At 48.3% G+C, this 17445-nt stretch overlaps 2 protein-coding genes, 1 non-coding gene and 1 pseudogene across 6 annotated transcripts in view; all 4 read right to left on the bottom strand.

Annotated features, from left to right (window-relative positions):
- Positions 1 to 17445, bottom strand: part of DDX4 (DEAD-box helicase 4) — a 1777277-nt gene that overhangs the window by 675444 nt on the left and 1084388 nt on the right. For all 4 annotated transcript variants that reach the window (XM_086960639.1, XM_086960640.1, XM_086960641.1 and 1 more), the window contains one exon: positions 7361 to 7513. In XM_086960639.1, the coding sequence (XP_086816765.1) occupies positions 7361 to 7513 (153 nt within the window). The remainder of the gene's footprint in view (positions 1 to 7360; positions 7514 to 17445) is intronic.
- On the bottom strand, positions 1567 to 1729 carry LOC147726590 (U1 spliceosomal RNA). The gene has a single exon (XR_015309771.1). It is a non-coding gene; the product is annotated as a U1 spliceosomal RNA (small nuclear RNA).
- LOC147726589 (U1 spliceosomal RNA) lies at positions 2248 to 2385 on the bottom strand (annotated as a pseudogene).
- Positions 2633 to 3937, bottom strand: LOC147726588 (uncharacterized). Its single transcript, XM_086962952.1, has one exon. It carries the CDS (start codon positions 3935 to 3937, stop codon positions 2633 to 2635), a length of 1305 nt encoding a protein of 434 aa, XP_086819078.1.

Below are 17445 nucleotides of genomic sequence, written 5' to 3'. Positions count from 1 at the left end.
TCTTCAATGCTGGTCTGGTTGCTCCAGACTGGCCCTTGCTCCCTTCCAAAAGAGGAGCAGACCGGACCCTCCTGGTCCACTCCAGACACCGTTTCTTCTCACCGCATTGGTTGCCTTTGCCAAGGCCTGTTGACTTTGAAACCGAAGCCGACACCGCCGACAGCGAGAGCCTGCGTGGGACAGCTCGTGCCTCCATTCTGGTTGTCGCAGACACCACCTGGTCCACGTGGCTGCAGAGACAAGCGTCCACCTTCACCTGATCGCGACGATGACATCTGGTTCCACTTCTGGTTCCACTCCAGTCACTGGCTAGTGACTTTGAACATTGTCCCCTCTGCTTTCAGGTTCTTCTCTTCACTGATCCACCCTTGGATCACACCGGACATCTTCCTCCTGACCCCTGCAGCATCTTTTCCTCCAAGCTCCATAGACTTCAATGCCGGAACCCGACACGGCACCTATGCACCCGCAGCCTGTGGGTGAGATAACACGAGCATTTCGGTGCTCAAAGGTAGCTTGACTCTCCTAGTGTCCAGTTCCATTGTCGTTTTAGTCCTACCTAGTCAGGATTGTCCTTACTTACCTTTTTCTTGAACTGTACTGTCCATAGACACTGTTACGCATCTCGCGTGTGAGTTCACACTCTGCACACGCGTTCCGTGGGCCTCCTATTACCTACCTAGAGTTAGTATAGCCTGGTCCCAGCGATCCTACAGCCTCTGGACAGCTCCATTCCTATTATCGACTTTCACATTCCACTTACTTAGTATATGGTTTGTCGTGCCCCTAGGGCACCATTGTAAATTGTGCAACTTGAACATATTTTTTCTAAGAGTTTGTCATGTGCTTAGCCCTCTGAGCTCAAAGAGTTCAGAGGTGTATGTTAGTTAATAAATATATTTTTTATTTTCATAACAACCTGTGTGGTGTCCTTTCACTTGGTATTCAAGGGGTTATATGTGGTAAAACAGCTGGCTTCACATGCCAAAAGAGTTTAGCCTAAGACTGCTTTGTCCATGCTACCATTAGGATAGCTGGACTATAAGGTTGACTTTACAACCAATCACAATAAGGGTTGTTTGGACTGATACAAGGTGATCACTAGAACTAGTGAGCATCATATATCAGGCCAACTTCTCACACAGGGCCCTATACTTCTTATCCAGTCTGGTCGGCACTGGTAGTAAAGATGAGGGTTTTTTTCATTATTTTTACCCCCTGGTCCAAGATGTATTCAATAATAGGGATTGACCGAACCGCCATCTTGAATGGCTCTTTAAAGTCATATAGGAAGCAATCCTGAGGTTGCGTGGTCAACTCTATTTTGAATCTTGCCGCTGCTCGCTCTACAACATTATGAACCAGGTCGTAATCGGGCACAGAAGCACGTTTTTAAGCCCTAACCCAGCATGGCTCAGTCTTGTCAATTTGCATATGTAATTGGCCCTCGCCCACGCCCCCTTCCAGCCAGCTTACAGCATCCTGGACGGACGACAAGAAACGTCAAAGGGTACTCCAGACTCATTTTTATTTTTTCCAATTTTTTTTTTTTTTGAAACCAGAGATCAGGGGAAAGCGCGAACGCAGTCCCCCACTACCAGAAATTATGCAGTCGAGTATCCCGCATTTGGGGACATCGCAGGGGTCAGCACATCCGAAGTGCAGGGCGAGGGCGGCCCGCTTGGCATCAACCGGGAGAGCGAGGGTGGCATCCACACAGGGTAGGCCTGAGGCCGGGCCAGGCAGAGCACGGGCCTTGTGGGGCGCAAGGTTGCCCAGCCAAGGCCCCTGTGCCCACTTTGGAAAACACGCAGCTACCCACAGCAGCTTCCCACAGGCCTCGGCCGGCCAGCAAAATTTGCATGTCCACGCCCACCAGCAGCGCCAATCAGGGCCCTGCTTTCACAATGCTGCACGCAGCTCACACGTGGGGCAAAGCCAGGGCTACAGCACTCACAGAAGGGGGCTTGTCAGGTCGAAATCGGGCCCAAAAGCAGATCTGTCAGGCCCTCCAAACTGTGCGCAAGCAAAGGCTACGGCAAGCAGAGAAGAGGGTTTGCCAGGCCGAAATCTGGCCCAGAAGCATGTTTCTAAGCCCTAACCCAGCATGTCTCAGTCTTGTCAATTTGCATATGTAATTGGCCCTCGCCCCCTTCCAGCACCCTGGACGGACGACAAGAAACGTCAAAGGGTGCTCCAGACTCCTTTTTATTTTTTTCCCTTTTTGTCTTTCTTGAAACCAGAGATCAGGGGAAAGCGCGAACGCAGTCCCCCACTACCAGAAATTATGCAGTCGAGTATCCCGCATTTGGGGACATCGCAGGGGTCAGCACATCCGAAGTGCAATGGATGAGCCTCACCCTGGGAGAACCACCTTTTTTTTTTTTTAGTTTTGGGGCAAAGACTTTTATTAAGTGCTTAAAAGTTTGCGATACATAGTTTTCAAGCAAGTGGTACCTCCCCCTTAGGGAAGGCAGTCCACTTTAACTTTTTAGTCAATGCATTTAAACATTTACAAGTCGTCAGTTTGGGGTTAAAAATTGTCTGCAGATAGCGTTTGCAGATTTTAATGGGGCCAATTTAAAGAGTCCAGTGGGGTGGGGTGGGGTGGGGGAGGGAGGGTGGTGGGGTGTTACAGTTCTTCCCCATCCTCACTTTTCTGCTTGTCCATGGCTGCATAGTCTCTAAGCAGGCTGAGCACCATCCTGCGGCACCCTTCTCGGTTCACCACCTCTCCATTGGTCACCAGAAGGGTCCTGGCGAACAGGAGAATGTCTTTAATACAGCAAAGGAGCCTCCAGCACCCCTGGATAGCTTCCTCTGTGTGTGTCCCTAGAAACAGCCCGTACATCATGGACTGTTCAGTAATGTTCTTGTAGGGGATGAGGGCTAGCAGTTCTTGGTGTAAGACAGCCCGTAGTCTGTGGGCAAAGGGGCAGGCCCAGAAGAGATGGTGTGCAGATTCCTCTGCGGGGCATCCCCTTGGACAGTTCCTGTGCGGGCACAGGCCTCTGCTGTGCATGAAGGACCTTACTGGCAGGCCCCCCTTCACAGACATCCATGCTATGTCCTTGTGCCTGTTGGTCAGACTTGGGGAGGATACATTCCCCAACATGTGCGCTGCCGTTGCTGGGGGCAGATCGCTTATTGGTTCGGTGGTGTCCCTGGTCCTGATCAGTTTGCGGATTGTCTTGGGCTTCCAAAGGCAAGGGACGACACAGTTCAGCCCAAATTCACCCACAAACTTTTCCACCTCCCTGTAGTACCATGGAAGGTCCCAGTTGAAAGTTACTGCGTTTTCCCACTTATCCCATCCCAGCCGTCTCCACACCGGGAGGAGAAAAAAGCGGAAGACTTTGTAGGCAGAGTGGTCCTTTTTCATATTTAACAGAGTTATTCGGACGCAGCCACACACAAAGAAAGCCCTGAGGATTGTTGGGATGTCGGGGACTGCCATCCCCCATTTGCGGTGTTCCTTGTGCATGACCGACCGTTTCACCTGGTCCATCTTTGAGTGCCAGACGAAGTGGAACACCATGCTGTTTATGGCCCGTGCTATGTTGGCCAGGAGTGGCCAGGCCTGTGTCACATATTGCAGCACGGGCAGGGCGTCGTTCCTGAGCACCAGAGCCTTCCCCTCAATGCTCAGGTTTCTCAGGCTCCAGAGACCCAGTTTCTGCTTCACCTTCGCCAAGCGTTCGTTCCAGCTCTTCGCTGCTGCCCCTGGTCCTCCAAATAAGACGCCGAGGATCTTCATCAGTCCTGCCTCGATGGGAAAGAGGAGAGGCTCGTTGCAGAGGTCCCATCGCCCGAAGAGTTTGGCCTGCGACTTGTCCACGTTGATTCTCGCCCCTGATGCCTTTCCGAAGTCTGTGCACGCCTCCAGCAGGGATTTGACTGATTCTCCATCCGCGCAGAAAAGGGTGACATCGTCCATGTACAGCGAACACTTGACTGTTTTTTCGCGTCGCCGGGTGTCTGGATCCCTCTGATGTTTGGGTTCTTCCTGATGTACTCGGCAAGAAGTTCTATAACCAAAACAAACAGAGGTGGCGAGAGCGGGCAGCCTTGTCTTACCCCAGACCTGATAGGAAAGGGGTCTGTTTTACAACCATTTACAATGACTGAACTGAAGATGTCTTTATACATTACTTTAACGTAACCGCAGAAGCGCTCCCCCAGCCCAAACCCATGCAGTACCCTCTCCATGAACTCATAGGAGACGCGGTCGAATGCCTTCTCCTGATCTAGACAGACCAGGGCAGCCCGGATCTTGCGGTCCGTGATGTACTGGATCGTGTCCCTTATCAGTGCCAGGCTATCTGCGACCCTGCGTCCCGGGACCCCACAGGTCTGGTCGTACTAACTCTCCCATGGCGCCCTTCAGTCTGTTCACTAGTGTCTTTGCAAGGATCTTGTAGTCTACATTCAGGAGAGAGATGGGACGCCAGTTCTTTAGGTCATATCTCTCCCCCTTATGTTTATACAAGAGAGCAATCATTCCTTCCCTCAGGGTGCGGGGCATGATTCCCTCCCTCTCCATCTCCTCATACACCTGCAGGAGATCCGGTCCCAGAGTGAGGCAAAGAACTCGACTGGGAGACCGTCACTACCTGGTGTCTTTCCTGACTTGAAGGATTTAACTGCAAGGTGCAGCTCGTCCAAAGTCAGGGGGGCATTTAGGGCTTCTCTCACTGTTGGGGAAACAGTTCTTGGGATACCAGACAAACTTTTCTGCCTGATCTCCCTCTGACCTCTTCTCCGAGTAGAGGTCCCCATAGAAATCTGTCACTACCTTCTTAATGTCCTCCCTTGTGTCACAGAGGGTCCCCTCCTTATTGCGCAGTTGAACCAGAGGGGTGTGCGCAGAGTGGATTTTCTTAAAGAAGGAGTTGCATTTCTCCCCCTTCTCCAAGTTCTCCACCTTGGAACGGAAAATGATCCTCCTGGATTCGTCGTGAAAGTGCTCGCTCAGCTCTTCTTCCAGGGGGCTCATGACGTCCCATCCCCGGAGTTGGAGGTCGTGCAGTTCTTGCAGCTATTGCTGTAGTCTACACAACTCCCTTAGCACAACGTGCGGTAGAAAATCTGAGGGACTGAGGCTCCTGCCAGGAAGGTTCTAGAGGGAGGTGATAGCTGATTGGCTCTTATCTAGAGTTTGGTCCTTTTTACAAAAGGACATGGATAGGTTACTAAGGTGAGGCCTTTAGGCCTACTATTCTCTATAGGACATTACTTTTCTATATACCGGAGACTCCCGTTTCGACGACTGGGAATGATTCAGGCATGTGAATCTATGAAAGACACCCATAATACTGGATAAGCAGGCAACTTGGAAAGACTTCGACTTGCTAACGGCGCAGCTCCTGAGGCCTCCTCGAAGCTGTGCTCTGGGGACTGAGACACCCCGACCCAGAGCTCCACCTGCACCGAAGACCAGCCCTCCACACCCCACGAGATCTGCGTGGGGCCCTTCTGCTGGTTGTCCGGTTGCTGGCCCGTTGGCTAGTAGCCCTGTGGCGACGATCCTTTTGAAAATACATCGTTGGTCTGGTTGCTCCAGACTGGCTCTTGCTTCCCTGAACAGACCCCAGACCCCCCTGGTCTGCACTAGAAGCCTTTGGTGTATCCTGCGTGGGTTGCCTTTGCTTAGGCTTGTTGGCTCCGATCTTGAAGCCGACCCCTCCATCTGCAAGAACCTTCGTGGGACAGCTCCTCTCCAGCACCTGGTCGTCCTAGATGCCTCCTGGTCCGCGTGGCTGCAACAACAAGCTTCACGACAGCACCTGATTGCTCCTCGACGACGTCTGGTTCCTTCCTGGTTCCACCCGGTCACTGGCTAGTGACCTAGACTCTGTCCCCTCTGCTTTCAGGTCTTCTTCAACTCCGATCCACCTTTGGATCCACCCGGACATCTTCCTCCTGGTCGCCTGCAGCATCTTTTTTCACAGGCTCCATAGACTTTAACGGCGAAACCAGACACATCTTCACACCTATGCACCCGCTTCCTGTGGGTGAGGTAACGCGAGTACTTCTGTGCTCTCATGGGTATTGACTATCCAAGCGTCTAGGTTTTAGTTGTTTCCTTCTAGCTAGAACAGAAGTGTCCTAAATCTTAATTTACTTACCTTTTACGTTCCTATTGACTCCCGCGTGAGTACTGACTGCACACGCCGCCTGTGGGCCTCCTACTCCTAACATATGGGTCAGATAGTGTAGCCCCAGCGATTCCCTAGGCCCCAGGCCTTCTCCTTTCCCAAGTCGTGGTTCTTATACCACTTACTTAGCATATGGTTTTAAGTGCCCCTAGGGCCTAACTGTAAATTGTACTATTTAAAGTATTTCTGAGTGTAACTAGTTATGTGCTTCTGCCTCTGACCTCATAAAGAGTTCTGAGGAGTGTGTTAGTGAATAAATACATATATATATTTTATATATATATCCTGTGTGGTGTCCTTTCATTTGGTATTCAAGGGGTTACATATGGTAAAACAGCAGGCTTTACAAGACCTCAAGAGTCTTTTAGCCTAAGACTGTTCTGTCCATTCTAACTCTAGGATAGCTGGTCTATAAGGTTGACTTTACAACCATCACCATAAGGGTTGTTTGGACTGGTGCAAGGTGTTCACTAGAATAGTGAACATCAAATAACAGGCCACTTTCTCACAAGGACTATGTGTTATGTATTATCCCGTTATCCCTGTGCCTCTCTTCTATTATTGTGTCATTTGAGTCAGTCTTGTATCCTCATGGACACATTCCAGGATGAGCTACCACTCTCACCTTTTGATTTCAGGTTGTGTGACGACTAAGATTTGACGATTTACGGTTCGGAGGCTGACCTTGAGGGATATGTATTGGTAGGGGCTCAATTAAAATGTTCCATTCAAAGCCTGTTTCATACTTTCTTTCCACTGTATTTTTTCCTGATAAAACCTCCTTTATGTAGAAAGAGAATAGGCAGGCTGCAATAAAGAAGCTCCTCTGTCAAAGACTATGCAAGGTATGAAAACCAATGTAGCAAACTGCTTTATGAGGTTATAACATATGCAGGGAAGCAACCTCAATAGAAACTTACTAGAATAAGAAAAACTTAAACCATATCATATCTGCAAATAACATTAAACGGCTGAGGTAGAAAAAGTCAATATTTTCAGATTAAATCTGTGGAGCTCTTTAAACTAGTAGGGCTGTGACTGGGATACTGTAAGCATGACATGCAGTAGAAATCTGAAGATGGCATCTTGTATGGTAATTTTTGTGTAAAGGCACTTTTATACATTGTTTAAAGCTTATCTCAGTGTAAAATCAACAAAGAAATACCACTGAACTGCCAAACAGATAATAATCAATCACTTACTGTTTTTCCAGAACCGGTCTGCGCACAAGCCATTAAATCACGTTTGGCTAGCACAATAGGAATGCTGTATTTCTGAACTGGTGTAAGTTTCACATACCCAGCTTTAGAAATGTTTCTATTCAGTGTTTCAGGAAGATTTGCTTCTTCAAACGTCTAGAGAAAATAAGAACGAAAGAAAAATCCATGAGCCTAAAAAAAATTACATTGGTAAATATTACATTTTTAATTTCCTTACATTTGCTGTGCTATGAGTACGGTGGGAAACTGTTAATGAACAGTCAAAATGAGTTCCTAAAGATAATACGTTACTTGCCTTCAGTAATGCTCTTTCTAGTGGATAATATATCTTCCTGAGGAATCATTTTTGAAATGCCCACCAGGCACGAAGAGGTGATAATGTGGAGGTTACCACAAATCCACCCAACCACGTATTAAAAAAGCACAAGCCCACAAATAATATTAGTTACCAACATTTCTCCGAGTTCCACAGATCCTATACATGTTTCAGACTCTCCCACTCTTCTTCCAATGGAAACACTGACCTCGAGAAATCTGCTCACCAACTAGCTTTCGCAAGTTAAATACTATCAGGGCTAGCTAATTTTAGGGACTACTGGCCCGGTCCGGTGAGAGACTCCAGTCGACAAAGAACAGATGTTCTTATAAATAAGAAAGTGAAAGAACAATAAAGATGCCTTTAAATCTTGTTACATTTGCTGTGTATTCTAAGACAGAGTTTAGATGTCCGCTTAGGTCTTCCTACAGATAGTTCCTTATTTTATCACAGAGATCGTGTTTACAAAATGCTCAAACTTAGCAGACAGAGTAATGAAAAGTACAGTGAATTGTCTGACAATCCTGCTGTGTGCAAGAAAAGGCCAAAAAAGACTGCAGGATGTTTGTTTAGTTTCTAAAAAAATATATATTTCTAAATACCCTGTAAATTAATTGTACGAACATTTCAAAATAAAATTCACTAGTTGGCAAAGCACTTTTTAAAATACTTGTTAATTCTACTGTGTGATGCAAACATACTTTGATAGGATTGAAACAAGGCAGAACACTACTTGCGGATGTGCAAATTATAAATATTTGCTAAAATCCAATGTTACCATTTTCGTTTGTACAATATATACTTATCAGTTAAACTGCGTGCCAGCTGGAATGTTTGTGGCTATTTCAATGGAAATATTTTGTCTGCAAATGACAGGGCACTACCACATCATGATTATGTATATATATGATCATTGGTCGGAACACATCCTATTATGGGTACGTTATATTGATGATGTCTTCGTGCTGTGGCAGGGCACGGAGGCATCAATCATCCTGTTTATCGAGGAGATAAATCAGAATTCGTTGAATTTGGAATTCGTGGGGAATTCCAGTAAAACCTCGATTGATTTCCTTGATATCAGGATTACCCCCATGAACAACAAATTAGAGACTTCTGTGTTCCGAAAACATACTGCTGGTAACTCAATCCTGCACGCCGAGAGTGCCCACCCCACGGCATTAATACGGAGTATTCCGTTTGGGGAATACTACAGGGCAAGGCGTACTTGCAGTAGTGATGAGCAGTTCGACACCATAGAAACTGAAATGACCCAGAGGTTCTTAGAGAGGGGATTGTAGGAGAGTAGGGTCTGCAATCCTATGATCACCCCAGATTTTTGCTTTTTGCTTCACTGGTTTACGACTTCCCTGGCTGTGGGCCTGCTAATCAGACCCACAGCCTAGCTGTTGTCTCACTAAATTGACACGTGTACCTTAGGTGCATTTACCAATTGGTACTGGGCCACCTTATCAGACCCTGTAACTCAGGGCATAGGTGCACCCAGGGCCTACCACGGGCTGCAGCATGTATTATGCCACCCCTGGCTGGCCATCTAAATCTGACACAACTGGCTGCACGACAGCTGGGGCAAGGTGGTGTAATCACCCTTTGCTTTAGATATAGTATACCTATATCTAACCCTAAAATGGACACACAGATTCCTATCAGTCACTCCTATGGCAGGCCTTGACAATCCTGAAGGCAGAATGCTTGGAATCATGTGAGATGGTGCTCTGGCATGAGCTGAGCCCGTTTGCAGCAAGCGAAAACCAAGTCCTAATAGCTGTTCCATGAAAACGCATACCATATACTCTTAAGTGCATTATAATCCTCGAGGTTATTTGCCAACTCTGGTATCGCTTTATCAAAACATGTCGAGTAAGGTGTCATACGAATTGGAATACTAACCCCTCGCCAATTCTGGCGACGGGGTTAGCATTCCACCCTTCTAGAGGGACACGACATGTGTGTAACTGTGAACCCCGGTTAAAGTTAACTCAAGCCTCAGCATCACAAAATGAATGCTGCCACCACAGACACAAGTCTGACCTCCTGCTGCTGGGAGTCCTTCCAGCGAGGAGAGCTTGGACAAAGGGTTTCCTGTCAGGGGCAGTGCTAGCACCATCCGAGACAGGGTTTTGTGTATCCTGGGTAAGCAGGGCTGAATAGGAAGGTGACTGCAAGTGGCACCCCGGTGCTCACTATGCATAGGCCGGCTTGAACCAATTCCAGGGGCACACCAGCCCCTGAGCTGGGGAAAGTCCGGCATGGGAGAGGGGTGTAACCACCCCCCTTCCTGGTCCCACCCATGGGCAGGACCTATTCCCGTACCAGCCCCTTTCTTTAGAATAAAGGTGGGAGCGGGGACCCTTCCAAATTAGATCATCTTTGAATCCTGAAACTACTTTCTACGAAAGGAACTCAAGACTTCTTCCTAAGATTTCTCCCTTGTGACTAAGGAGTAGTCACCCTGCATCTGCGGGTACCAACTAAGTAATGAATATGCTACTTACCAGTATGCATCTGTTCTTGGCATGTAGGGCTGCTAACATTCATATCTGTGCATAGATCGCCGCCTAGTGTTGGGTCCGGATGATTGCACATTGTTGTCCTGGATGAGTCTTCGAAGTATCACGAGAAAGGTGGCTCCTCCCCTGGACTACAGTGCGCATGGGCATCGACTCCATCCCCAGATTGTTTTTAGCCATTGTGTAGAGATGGAGTGAAATAGTGTAAATGATGTCCATGCTAATGTGTGAATGCAAGAAATTACCTGCAGCCGCTACGGGCGCCGGGGAGGAGGGCGGGCGATATGAATGTTAGCAGCCCTACATGCCAAGAACAGATGCATACTGGTAAGTAGCATATTCAGTTCGAGGCATGTGGGCTGCTAAATTCATATCTGTGCATAGAATACATAGCAGTCCCTCCATTAACGGCGGCCGCCCGTGCCAGCTGCAGAAGTTTGAAAAAGAGTTTTAAGAACAGCCTGACCTACAGCTGCCTGATGTTTGGAATGCACATCTACACAGTAGTGTTTAGTAAAGGTGTGTGGAGTAATCCACGTGGCTGCTCTACAAATATCTTCCAAAGGAATATTACCCAGGAAAGCCATGGAGGCCCCCAACTTGCGTGTTGAGTGGGCCCTGGGGGGGACCGTTAAGGTGCGCTTAGCCTTATGGTAGCAAATCTGGATACACTTAATGAGCCACCTGGCTATTCCAGCTTTGGAAATGGGGTTGCCTTTGTGCTGGGCTGAAAAGGCAACACACAATTGTTGTGTTTTCCTAAAGTGTTTGGTCCTGTCAATGTAGTACATTAACGCTCGTTTGACATCAAGCGTGTGAAGCATTCTTTCTGCCACTGTTTCGGGGTTCTGAAAGAATGTGGGCAGTTCAATGGTCTGATTAACATGAAACCGTGACACCACTTTAGGGAGAAACTTAGGATTAGTGCGCAGCACCACCCTATTATGATGAATTTGAATGAATGGCTCTTGTACTGTGAGCGCCTGTAACTCACTGACACGCCGTAGAGACGTGATGGCAATGAGAAAGGCTACTTTCCACGTGAGGAATTGAATCTCACAGGAATGCAGGGGCTCAAACGGTGGTCCCATTAATCTGGTGAGGACCACATTGAGGTTCCACACAGGAGCTGGTGGGGTCCTGGGGGGGATGACTCGTTTCAGCCCTTCAAGGAAAGCTTTAATGGCAGGCACCCTAAAAACAGAGAGGTGCTGCCTGTTCTAGAGATAAGCCGCTATGGCGGATAAGTGTATCCGAATGGAAGCATACGCCAGATTACATTTGTAAAGATGTAACAAATAGCAGATGATATTAGGAATGGATGCATCTAGCGGGTTGATATGATGGTTTGTACAGTAAATGACAAACCTCTTCCATTTAGCTGCATAGCAAGCTCTGGTAGTGGGCCTTCTTGCCTCCCGGATAATGTCCATGCATTCCGGGGGCAAATCAAGGTAGCCAAACTCTAGGACTTCAGGAGCCAGATCGCCAGGTTGAGCTGTTGCGGATCCGGGTGCTGAATGTCGCCATGGTTCTGCGTCAAGAGCCTGGGAGTGAGGCGTAGTCTTTGATGCGGTACCACGGAGAGCTCCAGGAATGTGGTGTACCATGGTTGGCGTGCCCACGTTGGAGCAACCAGGATGAGTGTCATCGAGTGTTGCAGCAGCTTCCTTGCCACCAGCGGTATGAGAGGTGCTGGGGGAAAAGCGTACGCAAATTTGCCTGACCAGTTCATCAATATTGCATTGCCCTGCGATTGAGGGTGTGGGAACCTGGCGGCGAAGCTTGGGCATTTTGCGTTTTCCCTTGTGGCAAACAGGTCTATCTCTGGATGACCCCACTGCTGGAAGTACGGGTGGAGTACTGATGGATGTATCTCCCACTCGTGCAGTTGGTGGCTGTACCTGCTGAGCAGATCGGTCATCTGATTGTCCTTGCCTGGGAGGTGTTCTGCCATGAGGAAGATGTTCCTCTGAATGGCCCACTTCCACATGCTCTGAGCCAGATGAGACAGCTGTGGAGAGTGTGTTCCTCCCTGCTTCTGGATATAGTACATCGCCGTCATGTTGTCCGTTCGGATCAACACGACCTTGTTGCACAGATGTACTTTGAATGACTTCAGTGCCATGAAGATCGCCATCAGCTCCAAGTAGTTGATGTGCATCCTCTTCTGTTGTGTCGACCATAGTCCCTGCACTGTGTAATGGAGTACATGCGCTCCCCATCCCTGGAGAGACGCGTCCGTTGTCAGGATAATTTGTGGCACAGGCTCTTGGAACGGTCGGCCCTTGCAAAGGTTGTGTGGAGTCCACCAATGCAGAGAGTTGTATGCCCGACCGGTTACCAACACTAGGTCTTTCAACTGTCCTTGAGCCGGAGTCCACTGGTGTGCCAAGCACTCCTGGAGAGGACGCATATGTAACCTTGCGTCCGGGACTATGAAGATGCAGGAGGCCATCATGCCTATCAACTGCATAAACACTCTCGCTGGGAGTGAGTGTTGCGGCCTGAACTTCTGAATGAGCAACTGGATACTGGTGATCCTCGCTGGATTTGGCTGAGCTGTAGCAGTTATAGTATTGATTGTCGCGCCCAAGTACTGCCTCACATGGGCAGGTTGAAGGTGCGACTTCGGATAGTTGAGCGAAAACCCCAGACTGTGAAGAATGTGAATAGTGCTGGACATGTCCGCGGCGCACTGCTGAGCTGACTTGGCCTGAACCAGCCAGTCGTCTAGGTAGGGGTAGACATGTATGTTCTGCCTCCTGAGGTGCGCCGCCACGGTCGCCAGACACTTCGTGAACACTCTGGGGGCAGTGGTCACTCCGAAGGGCAGCACTTTGAACTGGTAATGCCTGTTTTGAATGGTGAACCTGAGGTACTTTCTGTGGGATGGATGGAGTGGTATGTGAAAGTAAGCGTCGTTGAGATCCAAGGTTGCGAGGAAGTCTCCCTCTTTTAACAGTGGAAGGACTTGCTGCAACGTCAACATGTGGAAGTGTTCTGAAACAATATACATGTTGAGCGGGCGTAGGTCCAAGATGGGTCTGAGTGAGCCGTCCTTTTTTGGTATTAAGAAGTACAGGGAATAAACACCTGTGCCCTGTTCTTCTACTGGCACGAGCTCTATGGCGCCTTTTTGCAGCATCGCAAGAACTTCCTGCTGCAATAAGTGCAAGTGCTCTGCTGACATAGGACGGTGCCTTGGGGGAATGGTGGGTGGAGTGGACGTTAGCTCCACACAATAACCGAACTGGATAAGTTTCCTTACCCACCTGTCCGTGGTGATGGACTTCCAGGCAGGCAGGAACTGTTGGAGTCTCCCCCCCGACAGGTGTTAGATGGTCGGGGGCAGGGAGTCACTGTTTGTTGGCGGCAGAGGAGCGGGAAGAACAATAGTTACTTACCTGTAATCTGTGGTTCTCCAGTATTGGTGTCTTTCATAGATTCACATGCCTGAATCATTCCCCGTCGTCGGAGTGGGAGCTCACGGTACATAAAAAAGTAGTAAAATATACCCTTAGTACATAAGAAATAACAATATACCCAACCAGGAAGTAAAGTAGCCCCAGCTACAGTAAATAAAACTTCCACATTAGAACCTGTCCAGGTCATTATGTATGGACCAAACTGCAGCCAATCAGGCCACAGCTCCCACCAGAATGCTCTCCCCAGAGACCCAGGCTCTCAGATTTTTGTAGCACCGGAGTGTACCGGAGTAAAGTATAGAGAAACAGCCTGAGTGAGCCTCTGAGGGGAGGTGGGTGGGTGCATGTGAATCTATGAAAGACACCAATACTGGAGAACCACAGATTACAGGTAAGTAACTATTGTTCTTCTCCAGTATTAGGGGTGTCTTTCATAGATTCACATGCCTGAATCAGAGTAGTGAGCAGTAATAGCAATAACATATACATAGCTCTTGGACGCCAAGGCACATAGCAGTAATGCAAGAAAAACACAATGCAAAGCAATAACACAATAGGCGTCAAAGAGCAAGAGGAGGTGGGAGAGAAATAGCAGAGGCTCACCTTATTGGAAAAGATTACGCAGGACTGCTCTTCCCACCGAGGCATCGGTATCGCTCGAAGCTTCCAGACAGTAATGCCTCGTGAATGTGTGCCTGCTGGACCAAGTTGCAGCTCTGCAGATATGCAGGAGAGGCACACCAGCAAACAAAGCAGTCGAGGAAGCAACTGTTCTCGTAGAATGTGCTCTGGGCAAGGCCTGTAAGGGTTTACCTGCCTGTTGATGGCAGAGCCCTATCGCTGAAGAGACCCATCTAGCGATAGTTTGTTTTGTGACTGCACTGCCCTGACGTGGTTTGCCATGCGCAACAAATAATTGATCAGTCTTCCTGATGGCAGCTGTCCTGGAGAGATAGAATTTGAGACACCGCTTGATATCCAGCGAGTGTAGAGTTCGTTCCGCTGGTGACTGCGGATTTGGAAAAAACGTTTTAAGGATGACTGGCTCATTCAGGTGGAAATCCGATGGTACCTTGGGTATGTACTTCGGGTTGGTGCGCAGTATCACCGAATCATTTGTGAACTGCAAGAAAGGTGGTTTAGATGTAAACGCCTGTATGTCACTGACCCTTCTGGCAGATGTCAAAGCCAGTAGTAAAGCAACTTTCCAGGTGATGAATTTTAGATCAGCTTTATGAATTGGCTCAAAAGGATGGCGCATGAGTTGAGCTAATACAATATTCAAGTGCCAGGATGGAGGTGGCCTACGGACTGGTGGAAACATGCGGAATAAACCTTTTAAGAATTGCTGGATAATTCTTGCGGAATACAGAGAAGTTTTACCGTCCTGTCGGTATCTGGATATTGCCGCTAAAAACACTTTGAGTGTAGAGTGCGCCAAGCCCGATTTAGCAAGATGTAAAAAGAAGGGCAAAATCTTGTCTGGTTCAGCATGGATAGGTTGTAAACCCATAGTCTTGCACCAAGCACAAAAACGCTTCCATTTAAGCTTGTAAGTTCTATTCGTAGAAGGTGCCCTAGCATTGTTCAGGACTTCCTGACAGTCCTGAGGAATGTTCAAATGTGCGAACTCATGGTGTTGAGGAGCCAAGCTGACAATTTTAGAGAATGAGGGTCTGGATGATATATTTTGCCATCCTGAATAGTCAGAAGATCCGGAATTTGAGGCAGCTGAACTGGTTCGCACTCAGAGGAGAAGAAGCTGTGTGAACCAGTATTGTCTGGGCCACCGTGGAGCAATTAGAATCAGACGACACGGTTGTCTCCTCATTTTCTTGATGGCTTTGGGAATTAGAGGAATCGGAGGGAAGGCGTAGGCAAAGATTTGTTCCCAGTTCATAGAGAGAGCGTCCCCACAAGACTCCTTGTGAGGAGTCCAGCTCGCGAAATGGATGCATTTCTTGTTGTGGTAGGTCGCGAATAGGTCTAGCTCGGGGCGACCCCATCTCTGAAAAATGTGATCCAGTGCTGGCTGATGCAGTTCCCACTCGTGAGTGCTGCATTTGGATCTGCTTAGGGAATCTGCTAGAACATTGGCTACTCCCGGGACATGAACTGCTGTCAGGTTGATGTTGTGTGCCAGGGCCCAATTCCAGATTTCTTGAGCTTGCTGAGACAAACGGGCTGATCTTGTGCCCCCCTGTTTGTTCAGGTAATGCATGCTCGTCGTGTTGTCTGTTCGGATCAACACGGACGAGTTTGACAGAGTCGCTTGAAATGATTTGAGGGCGAGGAAAATGGCCCTCAACTCCAATAAATTGATGTGCCATGTCTTTTGCTGTGTGTTCCATTTGCCACTGATTGTCATCCCTTGAAGGTGAGCGCCCCAACCTTCCAGCGAGGCATCCGTGGTTACGATGAAACTGGGGACTTCTGCTAGAAAGGCGCAGCCTACTTGCAGGTTGCGTGCTTGAGTCCACCACCGAATTGCGTGTTTTATTCGAGGTGTTAAGACGATGACATCTTCGAAGGAACCGGATATTTGCACCCATTGGTGGCCGAGTTCTTCTTGTAGTGGTCTCATCCTCAGACGACAGTTCGGAGATAGGAGGATGCATGATGACAACATCCCTAGGAAAGATTTGAATCTTCGAACTGAAACGCACTTTTTTCTGAGGAGTGCTCTCGCCAGTTCCTGGATCTTGGCTTGCCTTTCGTTTGAAATGAAGACTTGAGCTTTCTTGGAATCCAGAGTCGCTCCCAGGAAAGACGTCCTCTGAGACGGTGTTAGGTCCGATTTTTTGAAGTTTATTGAAAAACCCAACTTTTGAAATAGGGACAGGCATGTTTGGACATGACTGCTTGCGGTGGCATAGGAATTGGCCTTGATAAGGCAGTCGTCCAGATAAGGGTAAATCTGGATACCCTGCAACCGTAAGTGGGCCGCCACCGGTGCCAACATCTTGGTGAATACCCTCGGGGCTGAACGTAGCCCGAAGGGAAGGACCTTGAACTGAAAGTCCCTGCCAGCCACTCTGAATCTTAGGAACTTCCTGTGCCTGGGGAAGATGGGTACGTGGAAGTAAGCATCCTGAAGGTCCAGGGTTGCCATATGGTCGCCTTCCGTCAGAAACTGGAGGATCTCTTGGAGTGACAACATTCTGAAGGTCAACTGCTTGATAAATTTGTTGAGGGCACGCAAATCGAGGATGGGGCGCCACTCCCCCGATTTTTTGCGTATCAAGAAAAAACGAGAGTAAAACCCTTTTCCTCTCTGATGTTGAGGTACTTTCTCGATTGCCCCTTTCCGAATCATTGCATTGATTTGGACGAACAGCTCTTTGAGATGTGCTGGGGGTGGTCCTTTTGGGGGTGAATTTGGAGGGGTTTTTACAAATTCCAATATGTGACCTTTTGAGATTACATCCAAGACCCATCTGTCTGTTGTAATATTGGACCATTGAGAGTAATGCAGGGATATTCTTCCTCCAATTCGTGGCTGGCGTAGGCAAAGTGGCGGCAGGACGCTTTTTTCACTTCTTGTTGGCGTTGTCTCTACCCCGATAGGTAGTTTTACCTCGGGATTGTGTAAAATTGCTCCGTCTTTGGCCATAAGGTTGTTGTTTGTAAGGCTGGTACCTTTGGTTGTTTTGGTTGTTCGAATATGGGCGTTGCTGGTAATAACCTCCTCTGTTGGAGAAGTTACCCCTTCCTCTTGCACCACGAAAGGAAGATTTACGGTACTGCAGAGTACCCAATGAACGTGCCGTTTCTGTATCCTTCTTAATGGAC

The sequence above is a fragment of the Lissotriton vulgaris genome, chromosome 3_1, assembly GCF_964263255.1.
Source record: "Lissotriton vulgaris chromosome 3_1, aLisVul1.2, whole genome shotgun sequence".
NCBI classification, from domain to species: Eukaryota; Metazoa; Chordata; class Amphibia; order Caudata; family Salamandridae; genus Lissotriton; species Lissotriton vulgaris.
The sequence above is the reverse complement of the archived record's forward strand: the minus strand, read 5'-3'. Positions and strand labels throughout refer to the sequence as shown.